This window comes from Phoenix dactylifera, chromosome 8 (assembly GCF_051530095.1).
Source record: "Phoenix dactylifera cultivar Ajwa chromosome 8, Ajwa_hap1_PhDact_Kaust_v1.1, whole genome shotgun sequence".
Lineage (NCBI taxonomy): Eukaryota > Viridiplantae > Streptophyta > Magnoliopsida > Arecales > Arecaceae > Phoenix > Phoenix dactylifera.
This window is the reverse complement of record NC_143197.1, coordinates 30,484,908-30,512,534: the sequence shown is the minus strand read 5'-3', so window position 1 is coordinate 30,512,534 and position 27,627 is coordinate 30,484,908. Positions and strand designations below refer to the sequence as shown.

Here is a 27,627-nt window from a genome sequence, read left to right as displayed (position 1 = left end):
CTGTAACCCATATTATGTTGTTTATTTTCAGAACAAATGCAGTGCAGAGCGATGACATGACATTTATACTGTCAAGAGCTGACAGGGATATGTTACAGAGAACAGAATTTGATCTTCAGGTTGGTTTCGTTTCCTTATTTTCTTGATCCCTACTTTAAGATTTAATCAGTTCACCTATATTGGATATTTATGTTGTTGGACCATCTTTCTGCAAGATGTTTCTTATGTAATTTCATATTTGTGTATTTTGAAATAAGAAAGTACTTCAATTTAGAATCTCTAATCTGTTGCTTATCAAATATTTCATAAGCTAATGTTGGAAAATGGTAACACAATCATATACTCTATATATTGCTTCCATACCTCTTCTGTTAATTAAACTACTAGATCATGAATTCTTGATTATTCAATCACCTGTTTTTTTCTTTCAGACAATTTGATCTTTTCTTCTGCTTCTCTAAAACTTATATTCTAAGATGGAGTCAGGGTTCTAATAGATGAATCAAAATGCCCTTTCCTTTCTTCTGTCCGTAGGCAACTGAACTTCGCAGGCATATCCCTTTCAGAACTGCAACTAATTTATTTTTTGATGGGTATAGACAATGACTTACCTTTTTACATTTTAATGTCTCATGGATTTGTAACTTCATTTTTGTCCACTAAATCGTTAAGACAAACAAATGTTAGCAACTTTTCTCTTCTGCCCCTTTTTTAGGTTATATTTCTAATCTGCTACTTGCATTCTCAAACTGTAGGTTTACTCATTGACCCAAGTTACTTTTTTCTTTTTCAATTTTGTGTAAATTCCAGAAGTTTCTGGTGCTCAATCATCTATTTTGTACTGGTATACAATTTATAACAGGTACAAGATCTGGATGTCATATTTAAAGCATCTTCTGTTTCCTTGTTTCATGATTGCGATTTAAAAATAAAAAAAAGAAATGTCCACTCTTAACTATGCTTATTAGACTGCATAATACAATAATCTGTTTCCAAAAGAAGCTATGCCTCCTAAGAAAAAAAAGTAATAAATCAAGATGTAACAAACTGAACATTTATCATAAACGGACTAAAAGCATCTTTATGCTATGGAGTATGGACTAAAAGCATTATGTTCTATGTTGATAGGGCCATTTCCTCTTTAGTAGCAGTCATTTTATAACTCTTTTCTCTTTTCTCTCACCTAGGCAGTTTTTGGTTCTCCCTTCTCTTTTCAGGCCTTCTGCCTCAATCTATTCCTTCTATTTACTAGATTGCTGCTGGCTATATCTAACTATTGTCATTAACTACATTTTTCTTAAAGAAAAAGGGAATAAACCAAGATGTTCGTGATTAACAAACTGAACATTTGTCAGAACCTCTTCCATCATTCGGCTATGGACTAAAAGCATCATGTGCTGTATTGATGGGGTCATATCCGCTGTAGTAGTGGTTGTTTTTAGCTCTTTTCTCTTTACTCTCGGCTAGGTAGTTTTCATTTCTCGCTTCTCTTTTCGGGCATTCTGCCTAAATCTTATTGTTCTATTTACTAGATTATTGCTGGCTAGGGCTAATGAATGCCATTAAAAACATTCTTCTTATCAGTGCCTGTGTGAAACTTCATTTTGACTGACATACTTCTAGTTTTGTCTGGTAGTTTTGCCTCACTCCGGTCTCATTGCCAGATCTGACAAGTAACTTGCATTAAAGTGATTTCTAGTCCTCAACATGTGGTACATACCTATAGATACAGAATGGATTCATTAACTCCACCTTAGTTAAATAGTTTTGTATATTCTCCCTTTAGCTATAGAGATTGCTATCTTAAGTTGTCGTACACAAGGATTCAAGTCCGGCGGGATGTCTAGCAGCACACTGGGATGGGGTGCCATCCCATGTGTTGGGATAGGACCATCCCACCATCGTCCAAGCATCCCGATCTGCACATCTTGGGACATCCCCTATCCCAAGTGTCGGGATGGGGCGGGACGGCGGTGCGTCCCATTCTATGGGAAAACCGGGATAGTCCCATCCTATGGGATTTAAAACCTTGGTCATGCATTCCTACGTATTTCAACCCAGTGATTTATAAGGGCATAACATGTTATGTTACTTTCTCCCCCTAAAACGGCTTGTATTTGTAATTTTATTTATTGATTGGATGTGTCTTTTTTAGACCAGTGTTCTCTGTTGAATGACTGTTTTCTTTGTATGGAACATTTTCTTGCAGATCTGGTGTATTCTTCTTAATGATAAAGTTCCTTTCAGGATGCAGTGGCCACTATATGCAGATTTGCGAGTTAATGGTATGGGATGCATCTTCATGTCTTCAGTTCTCACTACTGACTTTCTTGAGTATGTTTCATTTGGTTGAGAGTTTCTTGATCCTGGAAGCTATCACTTGCCGATGCTCATAACCATTCGTGGTTTGAGTCATTTTGAATTTGCTGACTGCTTGCCAAAAAATTTGGCTGTCTGACTGTCTGTTTCATTAAATTCTGCCTAGTAAAATCAATTATGTCTTAGTAGACTTGCATGATCATGTTGGAGCATGAGATGCTTATCTAACATGTGACTGTGCTTTGTATTGACATGTTAAAACTTGAATGACATCAGAGATATTGAATTGGTACATTTCTGCATGTATATTTATTTTAATAGACTTCCCATTTTGATGTATTTGGATTCTAGAAACTTGATGTGTACAGCACTCATATTCATGGGACAGGTGAAACCCATGTCTGTGTGGCCTGTTGTTGCCTGAGGTTGAGATTCACTAAAAGGGTTGAAATTATAATCAAGTTTTAGTGGGGTGGGAGGAGAGAAAGGGTCAGGGCTTAGATAGTTTCTAGCATTTAGGTCCATGTGCTCTTTATTATGATTTTTTACATGAGAGAGAGATCTGAAAATCCGAGAAAGGGTCAGGGCTTGAATGCATACCACTATTTTTTTTATCTGCTTACTCCGATGAACTTTGGTTTCTGGGCTCCCATAAAAAGTACAAGATGAGATCTGAACTTGTTGAGCATGAACCTATCAGTCAAAGTCAAGGAATTGGATAGAAAAATTAGAAAAAAGTGCGTAGCCTTTATCAGTTTCTGCTTATGTTTTTTCTCTTTGATTATCCCCTGATAATGCAATAAGGAATATAATCTTGAAAGAAAAGGGAATAGTAGATCAGATGGGGGAAGGAGACCAATTTTGATGTTTGGCCACTGAACAATAATAGGAATGCCATAACAGAGCTTATTGGTAATGCAAGGTGCAATGGCTCACAAGGATCTTGAGCTTCACCTCGTGCTTCAGCTTCTATCTTGTATAGCAGAATGTTCTTTGTATTTTGTATGTGATTCCAGTACAAGATTATAACAAAGATGCCAAAAGAATCTTGTACACTTGATTGTCTTGTGGTTGAGAAGTTATTCTTGGCTGGATGGGATGCTTATCCATGGATTTTCCAGATCACTTAATATTAGTTATTTCCAGCTCCCTTAAAAGTTGAGATACACCAGAAACATGCTCTGGGTAGATATCTAAAGAATATGTAATCCTCGCTGGGGGAAATTCACTAGACATATGCAACATTTTGTTGTTTATTTGCTGCTATTTTCTGTTGCAGTAAACAGATTATGCTCTTGTTATGCACTAGCACCTTATTCATGTGCAATTCTCTGTACACATGTATGGATTGAGGAACTCTGATAAATGTTTGTAGTAAGAACTCCATCGAGACGTGAAAGTTCAATGATAATGCCTTGAGGAACTCTAGTGGCTATCATTGCTTAATTGTGACTAATGAAAATTGGATGATCTCTAATGCATCTTCCTAATTGTAACAAAAGTTATGATTGTTTTTTTCGGGTTCCTGTTCTATTATTTAAGTTACTAGTTCCCTATAGTTTAATTTATGTAAATGTGCTTGTAATTTTTGACTTGTTTTTAAAGTGAACTTCTGGTATATTCTGGTGATTATTGTGATTTGTTTGATTTGTATTCTACTTGACCCTAGATAAGCATCCATAAGGCTGATCCCAGATTGTTGGGAAAATGTTAGATGATTATGATTGTAATTTCTGATTAGCATTGTACCAGGAAATAATTGGATGTTTGTGGGGTCAAATTTATAACTATTTAAAAACAGTGGAACATCCGTATGCTTCTATCTTGAGATAGAATACTAATTATAGTCTTTCTTTCTTAATTTATGTTGCTTCATGTTATGTTACTAGTGCGAACCTTTTGTTCCTCATGTGACAAAAGGTTTTGCTTTAATTAATTTATGTTGTTCCTGGTTATTTATGTCTGCCGCTCTAGATTAGACTAGTGGCTTTTTTCCTCACATGACATCTGAAGTCAACCTAAAGTATTTCCAATCAATTCCATGTGATGACATCTGTCGTCAGCTGTTGCTAGTCACCATGTGTAGAAGTGTGATGTTGCAAGGAAATGCTGCCATTAGTGGTGATGAGAATAGAAGTAAAAGGATGAAGCTTGGAAATAAACTGAGAAAAAGAGCAACTCAGAGACAGAGAAGCAAAGCTCAATTTAATTGAGATTCCTCAACAACAGGGTAGATAATTTGTCGTTCTACTGCCACCCTTATAAGTTCTCATCGCTCTTGGGATTGATTTAGTACTGGTTCTCGAACATGAACTTTCTTAAATATCTGGAAGTACGTCAAGATGTTCCAGCTAATATAAATATCAAATAGATTATCACTATGGGTTTCTCCAGACTGGTGGTAAGATTGACCCATTATGCTACATGCGAGCCTCCACATTGACTGCATGAGTTACTTGGTTAAGCATCACTATAGATGCTAATAGGAGTCCTCAAATTCTTCTCTAGAGTTTGTTGAATGTGGTTGTTTCTTTGCTCATGTTTCCTGTTGAGGTACCTTCAAAACGTAAATGACAAGGGTTTCAGGCTGTTCCTTTTGCATGCATATTGTGATTCAGTTGATTAATAAAGATGTGTTTTGTGCATATGCCTGCAGGTATTCTAGTCCGAACAACTAATAGAACAGGCTCACAACAGTTAGGAATTAATGGGCGGGATGATGGTCCAGTTGTGAGTCCCTTGTTATCATTGAATGGAAAGAATTTGTCCTTACACTCCTGTTTCTGCTTGTTTGCCGTTCACTTCGTACCATCTCATACTTTTTTTTAATGTTACTATTCTCTCTCTCTCTCTCTCTCTCTCTCTCTCTCTCTCTCTCTCTCACACACACACACACACACACACACAGATATATATATATAGAACTCTGGTTAGTTTTTGAGTCTTAAAATGTATTTCTTGCTTCTCTGGTTTTCTTTTCAGATCACCACATTCTGCAGGGAAGGAACAAACGAGATTTGTTTATCAAGATGTGATGCTCGCATATTCTGTTTAGGCATTAGAATTGCCAGACGACGGACAATTCAAGAGGTAAATCAGTCATGTCATTTTGTATAAATGTAATCAGTTTGTAACCATGATAACTTTTTAGGGCATTTCTCAAGTGGCCTACATTATGCTTCTTCTATCTGCAAAATTTCTTGTACTGCTGGTTGACTAGAGTTTGTGCTTCTAGAAATTAATTTTGTAAAACTCTTGGCCATTGAATAGTAGAAGTCTTCAAAGCATGGTCTGCCGTACTGATTGGTATGGGCCGGTACGTACCGGTACCGGACGAAACCGGTACGATACAGCTATATTTTTCGATTCCGACTATTCGGTTCGGTACCGTTCCGTACCGAACCGGTACCAGCTCGTACCGACTTCAATTTTTTTTTGGCTTTTGGCCCGGACCAGCCGAACCGGTATGGTCGGTACAGCGGACCTTGCTTCAAAGTTTATCTAAATGTGCAATATTACTGCTAAATAGGTCAGGTAATTCAATACTTGCATAATAGAAGCTCACATTGGGAGTCATTGGTGGAGAAGCATCAGGAAAGGTTCTGGGTTATGTTTCTTCTGTGTTGCTAGGCTTTGAAAAGTCTTGTGTCATTAGATAGGTTGCCATTATCTCATTACACCTGCATCTTTGGGTAACTATTATTGACTGTTGTTATGGAAGTGATGGCTAATGCCTGCTTAATTCGACCTTTTTCTAGATTTATTTGTGGAATAGAATATTGACTGTTAACAATTGTTGTCAGCAATTTTAACATATCAGATAGTATCATCATGTTAAATCTTTCTTTCTTCTTTTTTTAATTTTCTGAGAAAATCTCATTCATGAATTCTAATATTAATATCTTTGTTGATGCCTCTGTATAATTATTATGAACAGGGAAAATATGGAATAACAGTTGTTATATCCGAAAATTGGAATAACAACTAGATAATGCTATGAACTGAAATGCTTGTTATTCTCACTCACAAAAATAATGAGGGCCTCGGGAACCTTGATAAGGGATGTTATAATGTCATAATGGTGATTATATTCAACCATTCTTGGGGCTATTAATACTGAACTACTTTGAATGCATATACTCAAACACCCTTTATCAGTTTATCATATTTTGTTTATCGGACTATGGTAGTATTAACCATAAGAGATGCTGGGGCAGTGTATTGTGGTGTACAAGTTTTTTATGTTATATGTAGATATAGTATTTACATATTGTTTGTCAACCACCTGCTTTTGAGTTACGGCTAGATTAAGCAGATTTTGAGCCACTATAAGCTCTATGAAAAGCTGAAGCTGCCTAAGACCTTCTTTCTGGCATTTTCTTTCTAATTATCAGAGGCCATTTAATACTTGGTGATTTCATCATGTTGCCATAAGAACCCAATCTCAGGTAAATTAATTTTTCTACTAATCTTATTTTGACATGGTTCAATTAACCAATTGAACCCAAATTCTGTTATCTTTAACCCTAGAATGTAAAGAGGACCGGGAAAATGCAAATGCAAATTAGCCCTATAACTCAAGCCAGATTAATGGACAAATCAACTAGCCAAGTTAAATAAATCCTAACCGAAGAACCTGTGATAATTAAACCTGAACCCAAAAGCCACGCCCAAGAGCCTTGAGGTGGCAAGGCAAGCTGAAGAAGCCTTGACATAAGAGCTTAAATACACTCATTGATCACCCATGATGTTCACTCTAAGTAGCATAAGTGATGTAACCAATCATAATGGCCTTCTTTTCTCTCCTTTGAATAAGCAAATGAACATGTTTGATTGACATTTTGTCCAACACTAAACCGATACAATATGTTGCATCTCTATTTCGGGTTCACTATCCACCTTTGAGATTTCCTCCTAATGATTGATTTTAGGGGCGCACATTGGTTTGGGTCACTACAATTTTGTTGGGTTGGTTTGGTTCGCATTTTAGATAGAATTGGTTTGACTCTGCATCCTTTCCTAGCCAAGGAACATGACTTGCAACCCCGCCTTCTTGATTAGGTATCAAAGGCGACAAAGTGTATGGTGAAGCTGGTAATTGTTGGTCTCGGAATGTCTCGGTGTGCTAACTCAGTGCAACATTCATGTGTGATTGTATATGAAGTGGCTTGAACTATCTACACTATCTATTTGACCACTCTTTGAAGCTTGCCAATGTCTGCAAGAATTAGATCAATGTAGTAGGTAGCACATGGAGTCTAAGAAATATGTGACCCTATATTGTACTTCGTTATTAGTTTCCACTTGCATGATATATTGCTCCACAGTGATGTCAATAACCTCCAAGTTGAGACTATAGTCACTATCATGAACTCTTTCTTGACCATCAACCGACCTGTGGAAGATTATTTTCTTGCTATAGTATATGAGAAAGTGAATAATGTTTTGCCTGGTTGGACTAGACCAACCATCACATAGCAATATCAATCCATATGTGGGCCACTTATTCTTATAGGATGTAAGCTTTGCCTATAATTCACCCCTATCCTCATCAAGTAGATCACCGTATGTCCCTTGGATCATGCGGGTCAACATCCTAACTAACCCTCTAGATGATGCCGACCTTGCTATGTGGGCAGTAGGTTTTACCTGTAGCATTCGCTGGAATGTGGCTAAAGTAGAATCATTTTTCAATAGTCCTCCACATGCCCTCCTTTTTATCTTTAAACATGCTATCAATTCTTTGTTACTCAATGTCTGTGCTTGGGAAGGCATGTGGTTCCAAATGTACAATTGTTATCCCTGATTATGAGATTTCTGCTCTTACTGCCGCTGAAGGCCCCGAACATGGATGTTTTCTAGCTGACACCTGGAACACTAACTAATAGGATCCTACCCAAACCTTGATTTGGCATAGTAGATCCAGATTCAGAACACCTTTATACTATGAGGGTACAAATCGAGCTCTGTGCTTGGCCACTTCATCCATTTGCCGGCAATACTCTCTACTAGCATAGATCGTAGCTTGAATCTAGGCCTTCTCCATATCATCTAGATTGAAAATGTTGCAGTCTGTTGGATCCCTGGATAGGATGGTGGCCCTACCACCCTCCTATCCAACTCGGCCTATTTTTCTTGTGATGTCCTTTACTCTCCTTGAATCTCAAAGAGCATGTCTGAAAAGCTCTCGAACCTCCTGAGGACATTTCATGGATGCCGTAAAAATGGGATATCTACCAATCAAGTTCTGCTTCAATTGGTTAACCCCCCCCCCCCCCCCCCTTCCTCCACTAGGAGTAATACTACTTGCATCTTGAGTGGTGATTGTCACTTCTTACCCTTCTTGGTCTTGCTTTTTGGCTTCATTATCAATTGTCTAACTTGAATTTGTTTTTAAAAAATTCCATCAATACTAGAAAAAAGTTGCATCAAATATCATTATGCAACTACAAATGATCCATGATTTTTTATTGGCTGATTAAAATATTAATTTAAAATTATTAAAAAAAGAAAAGTTTTTAAAATTTTCAAAAAAAATGCTAGCTGCCTGAAAAATTAATTTCGAACCACATTCATTATAATTCTAATTTTTCATAAATTTTCATTGTATTGTTACTTTATATTAAATTTACAAAAAATATGTATAAATTGCATAACTATGAAAAAAATATGATACATGCTCCAAAAGAAACATGTTTGGAATATCTTTACATGCTACTAAAATTTTATAAAATTTTGAATTAATAATACTTTTTATTAAAAAAATATTAAATTTAAATAAAATCTAGTTGGTAGGAGGTGCCATGTATTCTTTGGGGCCATATTAAGCACTAGTGGGCCTATTAATTGAGGAATTACTTTAAAAATGGGCTTTATTTAACAAGCATTTAATATGCTGAAAATCAATCAAATTGTTGTCAAAAAAGTTCGTAGATACTATGCTAGACCAACTTTTCGAGTCTGACATCTCCTTTCTTTTTTATTAGTTTTAATCCAACAAAAAAATATTTTTAGTAGAAGTAAAGTAAATATAAAGAAAATCAAAAAGTATACCATTTCGTATATTTGACTAAGATCTATGACATATCACAAAATTATGCTAAAATATCAAATTTTGATATGATTTCTCCATAGTTTTAATTTTTGCCCATTTATAGGACGTCATAGAAAAAAGAAGAGAAATCCCTGGATTGGACCTTGTGTGCACCTTTTTGCTCTCCTCCTTTATTTCTTATCTCTTACCTTGAAATAAGGGGAGAAAAGGGAACTGAGCATTTCCAGGTGGTTCGGCCTCATAAGGATCGGTTGGCACTGATTTGGGCATAATCCTGTTCCGAAGGCATGAACCATCCTTGTTTATATTCGGTATGGTACAATACAAATTGAACCTGGCGGTTGGGCATCGTATTGCATACTATGCTTTAACACGAGCCAACATGACCCATGTGCACCCCTATTCAATATGACCTTTCTTAAGGTTTGCAATCACAGTATTGGACTGTACTGATGCTATACACCCTGTATCAAGTGCTAGTATAGTACGTTTCTTGGTACTAACGCTCAAATACAAGAGGCACATTAGGCCTTGGTACCAAGGTACGCCGTATTGGTCAGAACCGGACGATAAAGGGAGAGACCTTACCCCATTTTACATAAAAGCTTAAGGCTATTTTTGATGAAAAAGTTATCCAAATTTCAAGCCTGTGGGGAAGTGACTTTTTCATGTCCCATATGGGTTTTCTTTTCCATAAAATGTGGAAATCTTATTTTCATGGGAAAGCTGCTTTCCTACCTCTATCTCCTTTGAAAACTCCAACCAAACATGAGGAATTTCTCTATTTTCTCATCGATCGCACTTTCCCCTCTCGTCCTATGGACCAAACGAGACCTAGATGTTTTGTAAGGTCTTGTTATCTTGTAAGGATCTAAATAGTTTTTTGAGTGGAGTTTTAAATTTTAGTATACTAATCTCTATGGGGCATAACATCATTGCTAGCTATGGCAATATGAGCGGTGATGATAACATGTATGTATATGCATATGCATACACACACATATAAGAATATGAAAAATATGATGACAACGACAACAAGTAATAGAATTTCCTGGAAGGAAGCAATATAAATAAAGTAAAAATACAATCCGATTGTTACATAATATTTCATAGTGGTAGTGTGTACTAACTATAAATTACTTAGCTTAGCAAATTGGTCATACACTAAACATGCATATACTGAGCTTTTATAGGGAAAAAGTAGCTGCTTAAATGTTAGTGGGCTTTTAAAGGTACCTGGTCTCCTTAACATCCTAATAGATACTATATATATTATTGGATTCTGCATAGGCATGGAAGTGGCCACTTAGTGGACTGAGACACTATTTTTGATAATGTTGTCTTACAGGCTTATCCTAATACGCTTGATATGCTTGGCAACAAAATAATCAGAAGAAATCTGAAGTCATCAATATAATTAAACATTGATATGGTTGTTAGATAATAGGTCATCCGAAGACACTATTTTTAATATGTTGTCTTATCAGCTTATCCTAGCCCATTTGATATTCTCAGTAACAAAAACGTCAAAGAAAATTTGAAGGTCATTACATAATGCAATATTGACATGGCTTTTAGATGCTCCAATGTTAGCCTTGTGGTATTCACCTTAGTTGCCAAAATTGGGAGTGGGTGCGGCAGTAGGTCTGGGCATGGGTGTAGCAAAGTGGGTATTTTGTTGGCATAAGAAAGTGCTTAGCAAGCACTTGCAGGTTCGTGATTCTAGGAAAATCTTGAATCAAATATATTACCCTAGTTAGAAGATTCTTGCTGCTAAGATATTCACTAGAATAATAATCTTTTAGGTCAATGCTACCTATATTTGGCTTGTCTAAGTTTGTGCTATGAGTGCTTCCAAGTACTTGACTATCAAATGATATAGCTTACCACATCCATGCAAGTTTTTTTAAGTCTTGAGGACGGGATAGGGGGCATCTTGGCCATCCTGTCCCATTCCTGTAAGAAAATGGGACTAGGACGGTGTTGGATCTTTAAAACTCATCCATACGGGGAGAGAAGAAAGAGGAAAGGAAGAAAAGATGGAGACAAGGAAAAGGAAAAAGGAAAGAAGAAGATGAAGAAAAAGGAAAGAGGAAGGAAGGAAGAAGGAAAATAAAGAAAGGGAGGAAAGAGGAAGAAAGAAAACAGAAGGAAGAAGAAAAAAGAAAAAAGAAATAAACAAATGGATAAGAAAAAGATAGAAAAAGGAAAGGAAAGGAAGGTAGAAGAACAAGAAGGAAAAAGGAAAGGAAAGGAAGGTAGAAGAAAAAGAAAGAAGAAAAAGATAGAAGAAAAGGAGAGAGAGATGGAGGATATCTACCGGAATGCATGATTGGAATTACTGCCGGGATGGGGTAGGACAGCGGGGCATCCCGCTCCATGGAGAAATCGGGACACCCCCATCCCACAGGATTTAAAACCTTGATCCATACATTAAGAGCTGAGCTTGGGCTGGTTAGTTTGGGAGGTCAAAAAGTCATCAATTTTAATGGTTTTTGTTGGGATGGTTCTAATAGTGATATATGATCTACAAGTTGGAACAAGGCTCACCATGGATAGAAGTTTATGCATAATCAAATTTTAGTATGGTTTCCACTTAATTTCATATTTGTCATACAGGAAAATTTGCTTGGTAGGTTGAAATGCTGACCATATCAAAGCATCCATCAGATATATCCTGTGCAAGATTTGCTGTACCGATCCATATGGTCCGTATCAGGCATACCATACAATACCAGGAAGGTACTGGTAGATACTAAGGTTGGGTCCGATGTATGAGTAGAATTGGTCCGAACCAAATGGAACTACCTTGTACCACTTGGTCCCATGTCACGCTGACCTGTACCACCTGTTTTTAGGCAGCACCATGCTGCACATGAGAAATGCTATACTGGCATAATGTGTAAACTGTACCATACTGACTGTATCGTACCTTCTGGCAAGGTACTGGTACAGTAGCTAGTACTGTTACAACGACACTTTTTCATGTGTTTGGTGTAGAACTTATCATATGTCACTCACTGAAATAGTTCCTGAATCAATGTTTATCATAGTATAAAGTACCATAATTTCTGATATATATTATTTTATGTGCTGCTTCTTATTATTGTTATATCATGTTCTCAGATGTTCTTAATCAGCAGTTCTGGTTTGTATTCGCAGTTCAGTTGTTAACCTCATGTTTCTTGTCCAGGTTCTCAATCTGGTGCCAAAGGAAGAAGATGGTGAACAATTTGGGGACGCCCTTGCCCGTGTTTGCCGTTGTGTTGGTGGTGGAACTGCTACAGACGATGCAGATAGTGACAGAGACATCGAAGTGGTGGCAGATTCTGTCACTGTTGATCTCCGTTGTCCTGTAAGCATTGGCTAGTGTATTTATTCACAAATTTTTATGACGTATATGTCTGATCACTTTCTCTGTGTTACTGCACCTGTTACTCTGCTTTAACTCAATCTGAATGGTTTTCTCAATCCCAACTATATGGAGGAGTCTTCCAGATCAAAGGATGATCTGACGAAATCTTAGAACTGAGTTCACCAGCTGGTGGCATAATAAAGGCCTGCAAATTGGTGCCAAATCCATGCCAAGGCTACTCTAAGCAAGAGACATGCCTGCTGTCCTGATAGGCTGGTTGGCAGGGTGGCAAACCTCCCTTATTTATGCAATGAAAGTTCATGCATGGTCTTACTAATTAACTACTTGAACTATGGAGAGATCTTAGAGATTGGAAAGATTACAGCATCCAGTCAGCAAAGGCAAGAAGCAAACCTATTGAGCTATAATATAAAATGATTGGGTTTGGAATCCATGGCCTGTTGAGTAATGAGAATGTGAGTTTGGAGGCAAAAAAAAATGCAGCATGTGCTGTCTAGACTGCAGTCTTGTGTTTCATGGCACAGCCAGGATGGTGTTGCTGAAATGTTCTTTTATTGCATTGTTAGTTACTGTTGTTGATGTTTCGCTGGGAACTTGTAATAATGTAGAACATTGTGCTCATATCCAATTTTTATTATGAGTTTGTATCATCCCCATTTTGAGCATGCCTCTATCTCATCTCTATTGTGCAAACTTGAACCCTTACTGTTGCCTGCATCCATCTAAGACTGCCTATTACGCTATTTGTCATTTAATTTTAAAGCAAGATATGGTAATGAACATATTAAGATCTTTCATTTGCGCGCATCCATTTTTATTCTCTGATGGTAATATAGCTTCCATAGTGAAATGCGAAATATGAAGCCTGTGCCTTAATCAATGGAGAACAAAAGTCAATTTTTTAACTCAAACTTCACCAGTAAAATGTTGTCAATTGAATGAACTAAACTGCAGAGAGCTCAACCAGTCTTTCATCCTCTTGTGGACAATATGCTCAGTGGTTTTGTCCCTATGCAGATGACTCAGTCTAGAATGAAGATTGCTGGTAGATTCAGACCTTGTGCTCACATGGGATGTTTTGATCTAGAAAGTTTTGTGGAGCTTAATCAACGTTCTCGGAAGGTGACTGTGTCTTCTTTAATATTTCGTTGATCTGTGCCCTCTCTCGCTGCTAGTCTCATAATTTTTCTGGGTTTTTTTTTTGCAGTGGCAATGTCCAATTTGCCTGAGGAATTACTCTCTGGAAAACATCATAATGGATCCATATTTCAACCACATCACTTATTTGGTAAGTTCACTTGGAACTTGGATCTACCCCAACTTGATCCATCAATATTCATCCATACCATTGCATTTTGATGATACAGATGCGAAATTGTGGAGAAGATGTAAATGAAATTGATGTGAAACTTGATGGTTCTTGGCGTGTGAAAAATGTAGGTGAACATAAGGATCTTGGAAAGTGGCATTTACCTGATGGTAGTCTGTATGTGGCAAACAATGTGGAAGTTAAGCCTGACGTGGACATCATGAAGCAGATTAAAACGGAAGGTTTTTCTGAAGGGCATAATAGTCTAAAACTAGGAATCAAGAAAAATCACAATGGAATATGGGAGGTTAGCAAGCCTGAAGATATTGGGCATCCATCGTCTGAAAATCATGTACTGGAAAATTTTGAAAACCATTGCCAAGATGTCATCCCCATGAGCGGCAGTCCAACTGGAAGTTACCGAGATGGGGAAGATCCAAGTGCTAATCAAGAGGGTAGGGGGCATTATGATTTCTCTGTGAATAATGGTCATGAACTTGATTGTCTTTCTGTGGACATTGACCCAACTTTCATTATTGAGGATAAAATTTTTTCAGCACCATTAAATGATGCAAACATCATTGTCCTCAGTGATTCTGATGAAGATAATGTTACTCTGATTTCTTCCAGAACTGCCTATGATACTGGTCCAGCTGATGATACTAGGATATCTTTTCCTATCAGCCATCCTGGAGCTCCAGGAACAAACTCTGAAGAACTGGGTCTCAGGACCAGTGGTACTTCAGGCCTTGGTTTTTTTAACAATGACAATGATGATTTTGGATTGCCACTATGGCCATTGCAGTCATGTCCACAGACTGGTCCTGGCTTCCAACTATTTGGTACTGATTCCAATGTCTCAGATGCTTTAGTTGATGTGCAACAACATTCTCGTGGCTGCTCATCACTTAATGAGTATGATTTGGCATCAGGTGGTGGTTTAGGGGAAACTTCACAAGCCCATGTCCTTTCTACTGGTCATTCTTATGCCGAAGTAAATGGGGGCCTGGTTGATAATCCTTTGGCAATTGGTGACAATGATCCCTCTCTGCAAATTTATCTTCCAAGCCAGCCAACTGTTGTTGCAGAGCAGGCGGAGACAAGCAATCATGGAAAGATGGTTAATGGTGTCCATTCTGATGATTGGATATCTCTTACGCTTGGTGATGCAAATGGAGGTGATGTGGACCCTGCTTCAACAAATGAGTTTTGCTCGACACAGCAGGAGAGTGGGATAAACTCATTAGCCAATGCTGGTTTGTACCATTTTCTTGAATTAACCTTTCCCTCGTAGTAAGTTTTGATGTTGAGTGACAAAATGGTGCCAGTTTACTTCCATCTTCTTGTTATCCTCCTTTTTGGTATACATGCATTAGTTTTTCATTTTATCTAGAATATCTTGGTTGAAATGTTTTTATGTTGCTGTCATTTTTTGCCTCTGTTGCTCTCTTATTTACTGTTTTTTTTTTTTTGTTGTACTGCATGGTTGCTTCCTAATATTTTCATATGATTTGACCTGCTATCTGGCTATCCATTCTGCTTCTGCTTCTTTCACCTGCATCTGAAACCATTTACTTCTTTCTATCCCCTATATTGTTCATTTGGATCTATTTTGGCTCTCTCCTTCTCCCTTATGTTATCAAACTTTAAAGTATGACATGCCTTCATGTTCAACTTGACTTTGTGCTTTGATTGTTTGTATTATTGCATGCTTTGATTCTTATTTGTTGGTTGCAGCTTCGATGCTTCAAAGCATGGATGATGGCAGAGTCAATAAAACCTCAAGTAGACAAAGGTCTTATGGTCCTTTCTCACCTCCTCGCCAACCGCGTTCAGTTCGGCCAAGGCTGTATCTATCAATAGATACAGATTCAGACTAGTTGCTGGACTGATTTTGGGGTAGTGGCTCTTTTATGGACAAAAGAGAACTACACCCACCTTGACATGCTGCTTGCAATGAGTCTGGTGATTGCTACTTAACCCATTCTTGTGTAATTAAGGGGCAGAAAAGTGGCCGTCTTATCACCAGAGGAGTGGGTTAATTTGACATGTGTACTTCAAGATTGCATTGGACATACTAGAAATGCATGTCTGATGGTGAGCTTAAGATTTGAGCTTGCTTGCACTGTTTTGTGCCTTTGTTTTGATGGCTTCTCTAGTGATCTTTCCATTTTGGCCAGGTTGGTGTAAAAGTTTTATGTAATTTGCAGGCCTCAGCATGCTTCTCTGCATCAGTATGCAGAATAGAGGCTAAAGGTGACTACAAGTGGAGCCTTTGCTGAGGCATGAGCATTATCAATGGGAAGGCCTGTCATGTCCCTATTTGGATTCAGTCTCTGTAATTTCATATGCATAAGAGTTCCATCAGTAATTGAAGAAAGTATGGCCTCCGTTTAGTAGCTAAAGAACTAATGATCAGATGAAGGCAGCATTAACTATTTTACCATGATTGGTACATGACATGCACGAGTTGGTGGACACATTCAAGTAGTATGCTGGAGCATATCATGCCCGTGTAATTTAAGTGAAAGTCTGTTACAGTTCTATCTTTGATGTGATCAGAGCTCAGCAAATCAATGTTGTCAAACTGATCTTTTGGCCTGATGTCTTGATGATTAGATATTCTGCTGCTACATGTCGAGACAGCATATGTACATGCTGGTTTTCAACTTTTCGTTTATGCTCTTGTTGATGAAATAATTTTGTGCTGTAGTCAACCAGAGTTCTCATTTTAATGTGTCTGAGATCTTATAGGTTTTCTTCTTCTTAATTCCAAACTATATGTTCACAGAAGCGTGAACGCCCTGTTATGTTGATCCCAGAAGTTGAGACACCAAATTAGTGGTGATGGTGAAGATACTGAATCAGAACATCAACTCTTCTCTTCGTGGCTGTGCAGGTGTAGTGGCAAATATGTCTACAAAAACATGTGGAAGTTACATTTATTTTGTTCAACACTGTTACGTATGCAGAAGCTTATAAAAGCTGTATCTTGCATGAAGAGGCATCTGAGCTTCCCCCGGAAGAGGGTGGACTTGTCTTTGGTGCAATTGCTATCTGAGCTGCCCCTGGAAGAGCGTGGAAGTTACCTAGTCTTGGGTGCAATTACTATTTGGACTGGAGAAATTTAAGGCATCATTATAAATGCATTAAAATGCTAAATGATCCATTATTTTCGTATCTAAAAGCAGTGCATACCAGTGAAAATCTGGAGTTGATGTGTTAGAAGGAAGAGCAGTGCTATGCATGGTAGCTCGGAAAAGTCACTTGAAGTCAATTGCCTTTCAGCATTTACGTTGTTTCATATTGCAGATACAAAGGGAGCAACAAGATTGCAACGCACTGAGAGCATTTTTGAGTTGAGAAATTTTTTTTTTGCTTTTTTTGTTAAAGGATATTGCTTATGCAAATTCTGTTGGCTAAGTCTCTAGTATCATTCATATCCTTTGCATCGGTACCCGCAATCATATTGAAACATGGCAGTGACTGAAAGAAAAAATTTAGGTTGAATTATGTGGATGTCACCGTGTCAGGTCTTTATTCAATTGTGCCTCAGTTTTTATAGTTCCTAAGATTTACTAACCTTCTAACCTATACAGTGGAAAGGTACTCTTGCTTCCGCTTATGTTTATCAGTCTTTGCTAAAAGTTGGTTCCACCATTTTTTGTGACTTAGGCTCCATTTGGGTAAGTATTTAGAAGGCCAGAAAGTTTTTTTTGGCTCTCCAAAAGTCCTTTTGGATGAAAAAAAAAAAATTGGTAAAAATTTTGAAAAACTCTTTTAGCTTTTCTAAAAAAGCTAAAAACAGTCTTTTGGGAGAAGCTCCATTTTGGAGCTTTTCGAAAAAAAATGTTTTGAGATTTATAAGAAAGTTTTTTTTTATATCAAAATACTCATAATAAAATATAACAATTACATATTTTATTCTTTTATAAATCGGAGTTTTAATAAAAAATTCTAGCCGTGGATTAGACTTTCTTCCATGTAAAAAAAGGTATTTTTGTTTTCTATTATTGTATTATACTATAAATATAATATTATATTACATTATATCATTATATATTAATAGGTTATATCAATAATTTAATATTATGTTATATAATAAAAAATTAATATACGCTAATAATTATAGCATTTTGTATCTTTGTTATTGTATTATACTATAACATAACACATTGATATGTTATGTTAAATAATTTAATATTATATTAAATTATTATGCTATAGTATACAATGTTATATTACTATTTTATAATAATACTATATTACATTACAGTACCATTTTAATATATTATATATTTATGCATTAATATATGTTATATTTTATTATGCTCTGTTGTATAATACTATGCAATATCCTTTATAGAAATTTTGTCATACAAAAATAATTTTTCAGTTTGTTTACCAAATACATGTTAAAGTGCCACAACACTTTATAAATGTAGTTATCAAACAGCAAACAACTTTTTATAAAAGCTCTATTTCAGAAAGCTTTACTTCCAATAGATCTACTTTCAAAAGTTCTACTGCTAACAGCTTTCCCAAACAAGGCCTTATTTTTGGGAAATCACAAAATTGGTCACGATTATGTAGTGTTTCATTGGAATTAAGGTACTTAATATCTGTAATGTTTCCAATGATCCATCGGCATTACGTGATTGCTTTTGTCAGGAGATTTTGTTGATATTGTAATCCTGGCAGGATTTTCTCTTGTCGTTAATTATCATATCACTTTGGTCGAGCATTTTCTTAGATGGTAAAAGTTGATGCTAATGCTTGGGTTAGAAGACTGATGGGAAATTGCATGGGCATAGTTGTGCGAAGATTGCCAGATCACTGAGCTTCCAAAGATTGTTTGTGGAACGTAACTTTTCCCGAGACACTTTGCCCAGATATCCTGTATCTATCCATTTCCTTCTTTTTGTTTAAGACAATCACTCGATCATTTGATGACCTCTACATCGTACTAAATGCGGACAACCTTGCTCGATCATTTCCTTCTTCTCTAGTCACTTATTGACTACCTCCATGTCGTAGTGAATGTGGATGAATTCATCCGGAATTGCAAAACATATATAATATAAATTGATAGCTGAAGTATCTTTGCTGACATGTTGAACGAATATCAATCTCATGCGATAATTGTTTTTCAGTTTAAATTATATCGATTATTAGGCAGCAGTGTTGCCTGGTCGAAGCATTCTAGTTTGTGTCATCTTGATGCATTTTCCCATTTGCGGTATGTTCTATATAATTTTAGTACATACGTGCATGCAAATCTCAGGGTGGTGCTGTGCCTCACCTGCTGACTATGGTACCTGCTCCCACGCCGTCAGACCCGCTGCTGTTTAAAACTGGGGCATCTCCATCTTGGCCGATGCCATGATCTGCTTCCTGTTGTGTGGTGAGAACCTATTATTTGATTCTTGTTTCATGGGGTTGCTATAATCCTCCCATATAATTGTACAGATATATGCCTTCTTCTTCCCTTCTTTTTCCTGAGCAAACATTAAATCTATGTTGAAGTCAGCTCAGATGAGGTTCGGTGAGAGGAAACCAACGGGTCTCAATTGGGACGTCGGCTTCAAACATATGGTGGGTGCCAAGATCTGTTCTCTGGAGGTGATCAAAACGACCAATATTAACATGAATACCAAAACCAGCAAGTCTCACTCCTCAAAAAAGAACTGAGACTCATATCAAACAATTTCTGCTTGGATCTCATTGCCTTACAATAATGAAGAATAGGAATTGAAGTCTGAGGTAAAATGATTACGCAACACTAGCTGCATATGTATCTTACATTGTTTGGCTTGCATTTATGGATGTGTTTCCAATCACTCTAATGGTAAATTCTCTTGATGTTGTCTTAGAAATCTGAAAATCTGTCTGAATTCGGAGGATTTAGGCATCACCATTCCTCTATATATCTTATAACTATCTTTCTGTCTCTTTGGATACATGTAAGCGAGTCTGCTTGCTTGTCCACCTCCTTTTGTCTCTAAAGCTCCAAAACGTGCACGACACCACAATATGTCTTGCTCCTAGAATGCTAGAAAAAATATTATACTGTAGATCCTTGCAATCTAGTAACAGTCGGTATGGTCATGATTTTGGCAAGTCAATGCACTGAACTTCTATTTTTGGATGTCTCAAGTGTTGATCGAAAGCCAAGATGAAGTTCACATGAAGACGGACAGTCCTAGAAATAGGTGTAGTTTTTATGTTTGCTGAAATATTTAGCTGCAGAGTTGCTTACATGTAGGCTCGAAGGACTTTTCATTAATAAATCTTTGACAACAATATATCCTCTGATAAACAACATCAAAATTTCTCGATCTTTGGCCGCTACTTGTTAATGGTTGTGGATTGAGATGCATCAAATTTGGAAAGATAATCGATTATGTCTTTTAGCTGGTAAAGAAGTTTGGAAAATAATTATTCCGTTTAAATAGTTCCGACGGAGCAACTGACCATTGTTGACCCCGCCTCGTTTCGCTCCTTTCTTTCCCTTTTTAAACCAAGAATCCCAGCGGTATTTACTTCGATCCTTCGCGCGTTCCAGCTCTCTCTCTCCACCCTCCGCCTCTCCCGCGAATTTGGATCCACGTCTGGCCCTCTTCGCGCGGCTTCAAATATGGCCGCAAATCCCCTCCCCATCTTCCGGAGGCGCCACCGGTGCTGCCCAAACTCCCCCAAAAGCGCCATCTTTCTCCTTCTCCTTCCTTTTGATCCGCCTCCTCGCCCGCAGAGACCTCCCCTTTGCGCGGACCGCTCCCCCCCTTCCCAGCTTCGGGAGTCCGATCGCCCCGAAAGGTGTTTGGACTCTTTTGGGGGTCACTTCCTGGCTTGGTTTGATCTCTCTCCGGATTTTCTTGATCTGGTTGGATCTTCTTGTGACCTGGGCCCGAATAATCTCGCACTGGATGTTGAAAGTTTGCATCTTTTGAGGATTTCGGGGACTTGGGCTCAATTTGATCTGTGTTTTTGTAGGAAAAGATCGATCTTTCGAGTGAGTGAAATCAAAGACTGGTTCAATTTGGTTTTCCTGTGTCTGTCAAGTGTTCGACTTCTTTCCATGAAATTTTGGACCTTGGTCTGGGGTGTTCTACCTCTTCGGCGACCACGGTGGGGGGATTGTTTGGAGGTTCGGAGGTTGTGTTTGGACATTTGGTAGGAGCTTTCGAGGCTCAGGGGGAGATTGCAGTGGTTGTTTTGAGAGATGAACTGTTTCCCATGTTTTCAATTTGACGATAAGAAGAAGAAGAAGAAGAAGAAGAAGAAGCATGGCTTAAGGAAGGAGGCAGCTTCGGCCGCATCAGGTTCTGTTAAGGGCAGAGGCTTGACAAAAAAGCCTGGTGAGCTTCTCTTGCCTCCTCTTTGATCAAAACATAATCCCATCGATGTTAGTTTCTCAAATGTATTCTATATTCTACCATAAGATGATAAATGGATATATTGCTTTATAGATTCAAAAACCATTTACTTGCATAGTATTACTACAGATTCATCCAATTAGTTGTCATTCGTTGGTATACCTCTCACCACCTTTTCATGCTGTAAATGGAAAATGCGAACAATCCCTCAACAGTTTTAGTCCCTCCATCGCGTGAGGTTAAATGCTCAGTCACCAAGATGCCTTCTCCTGTGCCTTGAAAATGGGATGGGAGAACAGTACCAAATGACAAGCTCCGGATAACCCATTTAACTTTGTTAGTGGAAAGTTTGAATTAACTGCAGCTCACAAGAATGTAGGCTCAAGCTCTGACTTGGTTGGAAGTAGACTTTTCGATCATGAAGTTTTCCACAAGCATAAGAAGCAAATGTTGTCAGATGAATAAGTGGTACTCTATTTCTTTCATCTTCCTGGATGAGCTTGGCCATGCGACTGCAACTGGATGACATGAAGCCTAGCCGGTATAGCAATCTAGGTCATCATGCATCTAGAGCCATGATGACATAAATTTTAGGTTTCTTTTACTTTTGTTAATTGTTTGTGTTATTTTGAGTGGTTTATAACAACCCAGGCCCTCATTAAGGTATTATTTGAGTTCCTTGGCTCTATAAAACTACTCAAGATCTATTTAGTGCATAGTTGATGTGGGACTAAATACACGCCCACATGGTTCTCGTATGCTCCCTCCGCTTAAGCCCTGGCATCCTTGCTAGGCTAACGGACCAAGTTCATTCAGATCCATTGTCAAACACCACGATCAATCCATCGTCAGTCCAAATGGACCCATGCTACAATATCCTCTAGTCCACATAGGATATGGACTATATCCGTTCTAGTACTATTTGTAACAAACTCAGAACCTCATCCAAAAAAGCTAGCCATATAGTATTATTTGAGTTCTTTGACCCTATATAAGTATCTAAGATTTACCCAGTGCATAGCCGTTGTAGAACTATACACATGCCCGCATGGTCCTCACAATTTATATTCACATCTGAATTTAAACCCTGATTGTTTCTTTCTCGTGATTGCACAAAGTGATAGTAGAGCTTGTAATGGTTATCTTTACAGTGCACCATGGGGCTTATGGTGCTTTTTGCAAAATTCTAAATTTATTTATCAAACATTTTGAGGAAAATACAACTACTGCATGGAGAAGAGAAAACCATTCCAAATGAGGCATAAATTTAATCTATAGAAAAAATATTTTTGCAGAAGGTCATTCGCATGAGCTAGGTAATTGATACTGCAATATATTTTCCAACCATGATTGGTTGTTATGCATCTAAATCTGGTAGCCATACTTTTAGCTACTGCTGGAATACATGCTTGGTATTTGCAGAACTAATTAATTTTAAGATGACAAGTTATAATTTAGGTTAACATTCAAGGCAGTGCTAAGTCATATGTGATCCCAATTCCAAATTTAATCACTTCCAATCTGATATGTTAAATAATATGTTTTTTTTTTAAAAAAAAAAGAAGATGTAGACTAAGACTACATCACTAGCAGCTCTTTCAGTGTCTTTCTTTTGTGATTCTAAGCTTCATCCATGTAGGCAGGTCTTGGCTTCTAGACAATCCAGTACTTTGGTACTTCCTCTTTGATTCATTCATGATTCATTCTGCTGTTTCTGTCGTTGTCATCGTTGACTTTGTCCTAGTAAAACTAAGGATTGCTGTCTCATATAACAAGTGATGGACCTAATATCTTAAATCTCCAAAATTAAAATGTTTAGCTGCTCTTTGTAGTATTTGATGACTAGCTGACACCTAATCTGCAGCTTGAAGCAGGCATGAGCATTGTCCACTTTATTCAGTGAGCTATTCCATAGATAATGCAGCTTCTACCTCAGTTTAATGTCAGACTTAAGGTCTGGCCTATATCACGATGCACACATTTTGAAATATGTGGACATTATTTGACAAAACTAGGCTGCTATTGGAAGTTGGAACCATGGCATCTTTATGTTTCTTATTCATTCTATCCTGTTCTCTCTTTCAGATTTCTGTTCTTCCAATTCTTCCTCATCTATTTTCTTCTCAAACCTCTTCAATTCATGCGAAGATTGTGCTCTATCAGAGTACAGAGCCATTGATCAAACAGTAGAAGTCAATGAATATAAACAATGAATGGCCTATAAGGTGCATTGTGCATTTCAATGTGCTTCTCATTAGTATAATGTAAGAGTAAGAGAGTAGGTTATGCAGAAAAACTATCAGCTTATGACTACTTTTATACGCATGTGTTTTTTATGAAATGAGAATATGTTTATGCTATATGCTGTTTGTTCGCAAGTTTTTGTTAAAATACAATTAAAACAATAAATAATTATGTTTCATTAAAATTCTTGTTTGATTGCTTTTTGTAATACTTGTTTTGGAAAAACTAACAGATATTGGAACCTAAAAAATGAGTTTATAAGTGATAGCTCTTCAATTCGTTTCTCCATTACCCTATTCTATGCAAAATTGGGACTTACAATTAGGTGTTATTTAAAACTCACATAAAGTCAACCTTATATATATAACATCAATCTTAATTTCTGCAATTATTTGTACCAGGAGAGTATTACCTTAAGAAATTTGAACATTTTAGCTTGTTAGTTGAATGCTGTCGCTTCACGTATATTTAGTGGTAATGGTAGTGACTCAATTTAAAGCAATCTGCAATAACAGAACTTTAACATTAACTCAATTATCTATCTTTTGATTAACCATTTTCTGCTTCTCATGAAAGGGTGGCTTGTGGTCTAACATTCCCATGCAGAAGTTCCCACACGGAAGGCCCCAACTGAAGCAAACCAGAAAGATATCGGCAATGGAAATATTGCAGCACGACAATTTACATTCCGCGAGCTTGCTACAGCTACCAAGAATTTCAGACCTGAATGTCTTTTGGGTGAAGGAGGGTTCGGCAGGGTTTATAAAGGTTGCCTTGATGGTGGCGAGGTAAATGAAACCTATGCTATGCTTTTTCTTCTTTTTTTTTTTTTATATTTCTAAGAGACCTCATTCTGTTGGGAATATTTATAAATTTTCTGCTAATCTCTCTGTTCTGGTCAGATTGTGGCTGTTAAACAATTAGACAGGAATGGCTTGCAAGGAAACAAAGAATTTACCGTAGAAGTTCTAATGCTCAGTCTCCTTCATCACCAAAATCTGGTCAAACTTACTGGCTATTGTGCAGATGGTGATCAAAGGCTTTTGGTTTATGAGTATATGCATCTGGGTTCTTTAGAAGACCATCTACTTGGTACAGCTGTTACATTCATTTAGTCCTTAACTTTCTTATTAGCTTGTCATGCATTTGTCAGCCATTTAACTGACCATATGATTTTGTTTCTTTTGAAGTTTTTCTTGACATGATCTAGCATTGGAAGTTGTCCTATCTTTAAGGATTCAACATGTCAACTTCCTTTTGACTTATCGATCAAATTTGATAGCATTCTTGAATTTATTGCTTCAGACTTGAGCTTCAGTTAGTAATGCATGGTTTTTATCTTCCCAGATTTACCACCCCATCAGAAACCGTTAAGCTGGTATACTAGAATGAAAATAGCTTATGGTGCTGCTCAAGGCCTGGAGTACTTGCATGATAAAGCCAACCCACCTGTGATCTACCGTGATCTCAAACCATCCAATATTCTACTAGATGAAAATTTTACTCCAAAGCTCTCGGACTTTGGGCTCGCAAAGCTCGGTCCCGTCGGGGACAAAGTACATGTCTCCTCGAGGGTGATGGGCACATACGGCTACTGTGCACCTGAGTACGCAAGAACAGGCCATCTCACTCTGAAGTCAGATATATACAGTTTTGGAGTTGTTCTGCTTGAGCTAATCACAGGGAGAAGAGTCATCGACGCCGCCAAACCAACACGCGAACAGAACCTTGTCGCTTGGGTGTGAAATCATGAACTCTTTCATGCACCCTTAATACCATTTCCATAGATGGGTAGCATTCCATCAACTCTAACTCAAATACTTCATTTCGACAGGCAATGCCCATGTTCAGAGATCAGAGGAGGTTTCCGGAGCTGCTCGACCCACTTCTTCAAAACGACTACCCACCCAAAGCTCTAAACCAAGCAGTTGCTGTTGCCGCGATGTGTCTGCAGGAAGAGGCTTCAGTTCGTCCATTAATGGCCGATGTGGTCATGGCTTTGAGCTTCCTCGCAACTGCCCCGGTCGCTCCTGAGATGAGCCCCCCTCCGGTTCTCCGGTCCCCAACAATAGAAGAGCGGTCAGAATATGAGGAGTCATCGTCGGATGAGGAGAGTTCTGTCGATCGTGAGCGTGCCGTCGCAGACGCTATAGAATGGGGCTCTTCCAATTCCAGGCATCAGCAGGGATCCAAACATGGAAGTGAGTCGTCGTAAAATGCATCGACCCAAGCGCGTTCCTCAAACTGCATTCATAGCTCAATGTCCTCCCAAAAGGTTTCTTTCGTTTTCAGCGTGTGGTGATCATGGCTGGCTTGAGCTTAGTCCTAGTACATCGAGTGAGATTTCAGGCCATGCATTGCAAAAGCAGGACCTCGTTTTGCACCCTGTTCCTATGCTGTGCCACAAAATGCGTCGTCTTTTGTGAACCATGAGAACATATGACAAATATGTGCATTGTGATCTGGAACTAGGAGCTCTGTTATGTTCATTCAAGCATGTTAATTCTCTATTGGCTATTTGTGATCGAGTTAATGGCTGCTAGAGAAAACGCTCATTAATGTCTATCAGGAATCGATCGTGCTTCCTGCATTGCGAGTAATATATGTCTGTGTTTCGATGCTGAACTACGCGTTCCAGCAGGATCATGTATTTATGAACTCTTCCATGTTGCAATGAACAAACCGTCCAGTGTCCCGGTTCCTACCTGATGTGTAGGCCATGGAGTAATCAGACTGGAAGATATCTGCTCATCAGGCTTTCAGAATGAAAGGTTGGTGATAACAGCAAAGCTTTTGAGAGTGTATCCGGGTCCAAGAGATCTTTCATTCTTTCTGCATGGTAATATTGCTAAAGATCTTCGTTGGGCTTTTAATATATCTTCCTTCAAAAACACTTAGGAGATGTATGTCTTTTGTTTGTCTTCCCTAGTCAAATATTAGAGTCAATATAATAGCAAACCTAGTCCCTTGCATCGATGCAAGATTTTAGTAACTCAATAAGTTGGCACCATTTAGGAATGTTAAAAATAAAAAGTAGCTATAGATAACAAAAGAGTGATAGAATTGTCCCGTACGATGAAGAACTCATTTTTATTCTCTTGAAAAATGATATTGGACATAACCATAGCCTGATTCAAAGACTATCTCTAATCACTAAGAACATAAAACAGAACTCTGAAAGGATGACTCTTTCCATTATAAGTTTCACTCCGTTTCTAATTCTAGTCTGCGTTACTTAAAACCATATTGACTTTTTATTTTTATAAACTCTTTTCTTTGACTAGCCATTTTTTTTCCATGTGCTTCAAAAAACTCTCACCATCATACATGCATTACCCTACAACTTGCATGTACTAATACAAACAAATTAAATTATAAATTAAACAATAATAGTAATTTATTTCTATTTGATAGATAATTAAAATTTTTAATTACTTCTTTCACGTCAACTATTTACACTTTTCTTTTCATGGAACCACACGTGCCAAATAAATACCTAACGATGCAAAGATCTATAGCTACTTTTTTTTTTGGTAGGCTGGATACATCATACCATCTTAGTAGAAGAAGAAGGTAGCGAAGAGAAGGTGGTGAAGACTCATAGCGATTACAAATTTAGGCACCAAAGTATTGCGCAACATACGATGCGATCCAATCAGTGGCCTCATTCATCTTGCGGTAGACATAGGCAACCTAGGAGGCCTCGCATTCTTTCAACAAATAGCAGATGTTCTGCAACAGTTGGTGCTTGTCGCCAATCCTAGTATGGCACTGGATCCATCCAATCACAGTCGTCGAATCTCCTTCTAGGCGAACCCGATTTTCAGGATAAATCACGCTAAGTAATACCCTCTCAAGTAGCTTTAAGCTCATCACCAGAAACAAAAGTATTATGGAGCCGACTATATCCGGCTGCAACCAATCTGGATCCATAGCTACTCTTTGACAT

The 27,627-nt window shown here is 37.8% G+C and overlaps 2 protein-coding genes across 8 annotated transcripts in view; both read left to right on the top strand.

Moving 5' to 3' along the window:
• LOC103702873 (E3 SUMO-protein ligase SIZ1-like) overlaps positions 1 to 17,577 on the top strand; it is a 35,297-nt gene extending 17,720 nt beyond the window's left edge. For 3 of the 7 annotated variants that reach the window (XM_088703515.1, XM_008785504.4, XM_008785503.5), the window contains 9 exons: positions 32 to 119; positions 2,210 to 2,285; positions 4,976 to 5,049; positions 5,302 to 5,409; positions 12,567 to 12,728; positions 13,767 to 13,871; positions 13,957 to 14,037; positions 14,117 to 15,314; positions 15,796 to 17,577. In XM_088703515.1, the coding sequence (XP_088559641.1) occupies positions 32 to 119; positions 2,210 to 2,285; positions 4,976 to 5,049; positions 5,302 to 5,409; positions 12,567 to 12,728; positions 13,767 to 13,871; positions 13,957 to 14,037; positions 14,117 to 15,314; positions 15,796 to 15,938 (2,035 nt within the window). In that variant the 3' untranslated portion in view covers positions 15,939 to 17,577. The remainder of the gene's footprint in view (positions 1 to 31; positions 120 to 2,209; positions 2,286 to 4,975; positions 5,050 to 5,301; positions 5,410 to 12,566; positions 12,729 to 13,766; positions 13,872 to 13,956; positions 14,038 to 14,116; positions 15,315 to 15,795) is intronic. The other 4 variants (XM_039124969.2, XM_088703516.1, XR_603369.4 and 1 more) reach the window with 3 other exon arrangements.
• A 2,579-nt stretch (positions 17,578 to 20,156) lies between these two features.
• Positions 20,157 to 26,332, top strand: LOC103702874 (putative serine/threonine-protein kinase PBL26). Its single transcript, XM_008785505.6, has 5 exons — positions 20,157 to 21,416; positions 24,285 to 24,466; positions 24,581 to 24,770; positions 25,026 to 25,417; positions 25,513 to 26,332. Exons 1-5 carry the CDS (start codon positions 21,281 to 21,283, stop codon positions 25,891 to 25,893), a joined length of 1,281 nt encoding a protein of 426 aa, XP_008783727.1. The 5' UTR covers positions 20,157 to 21,280; the 3' UTR covers positions 25,894 to 26,332.
• The last annotated feature ends 1,295 nt before the right edge of the window (positions 26,333 to 27,627 follow it).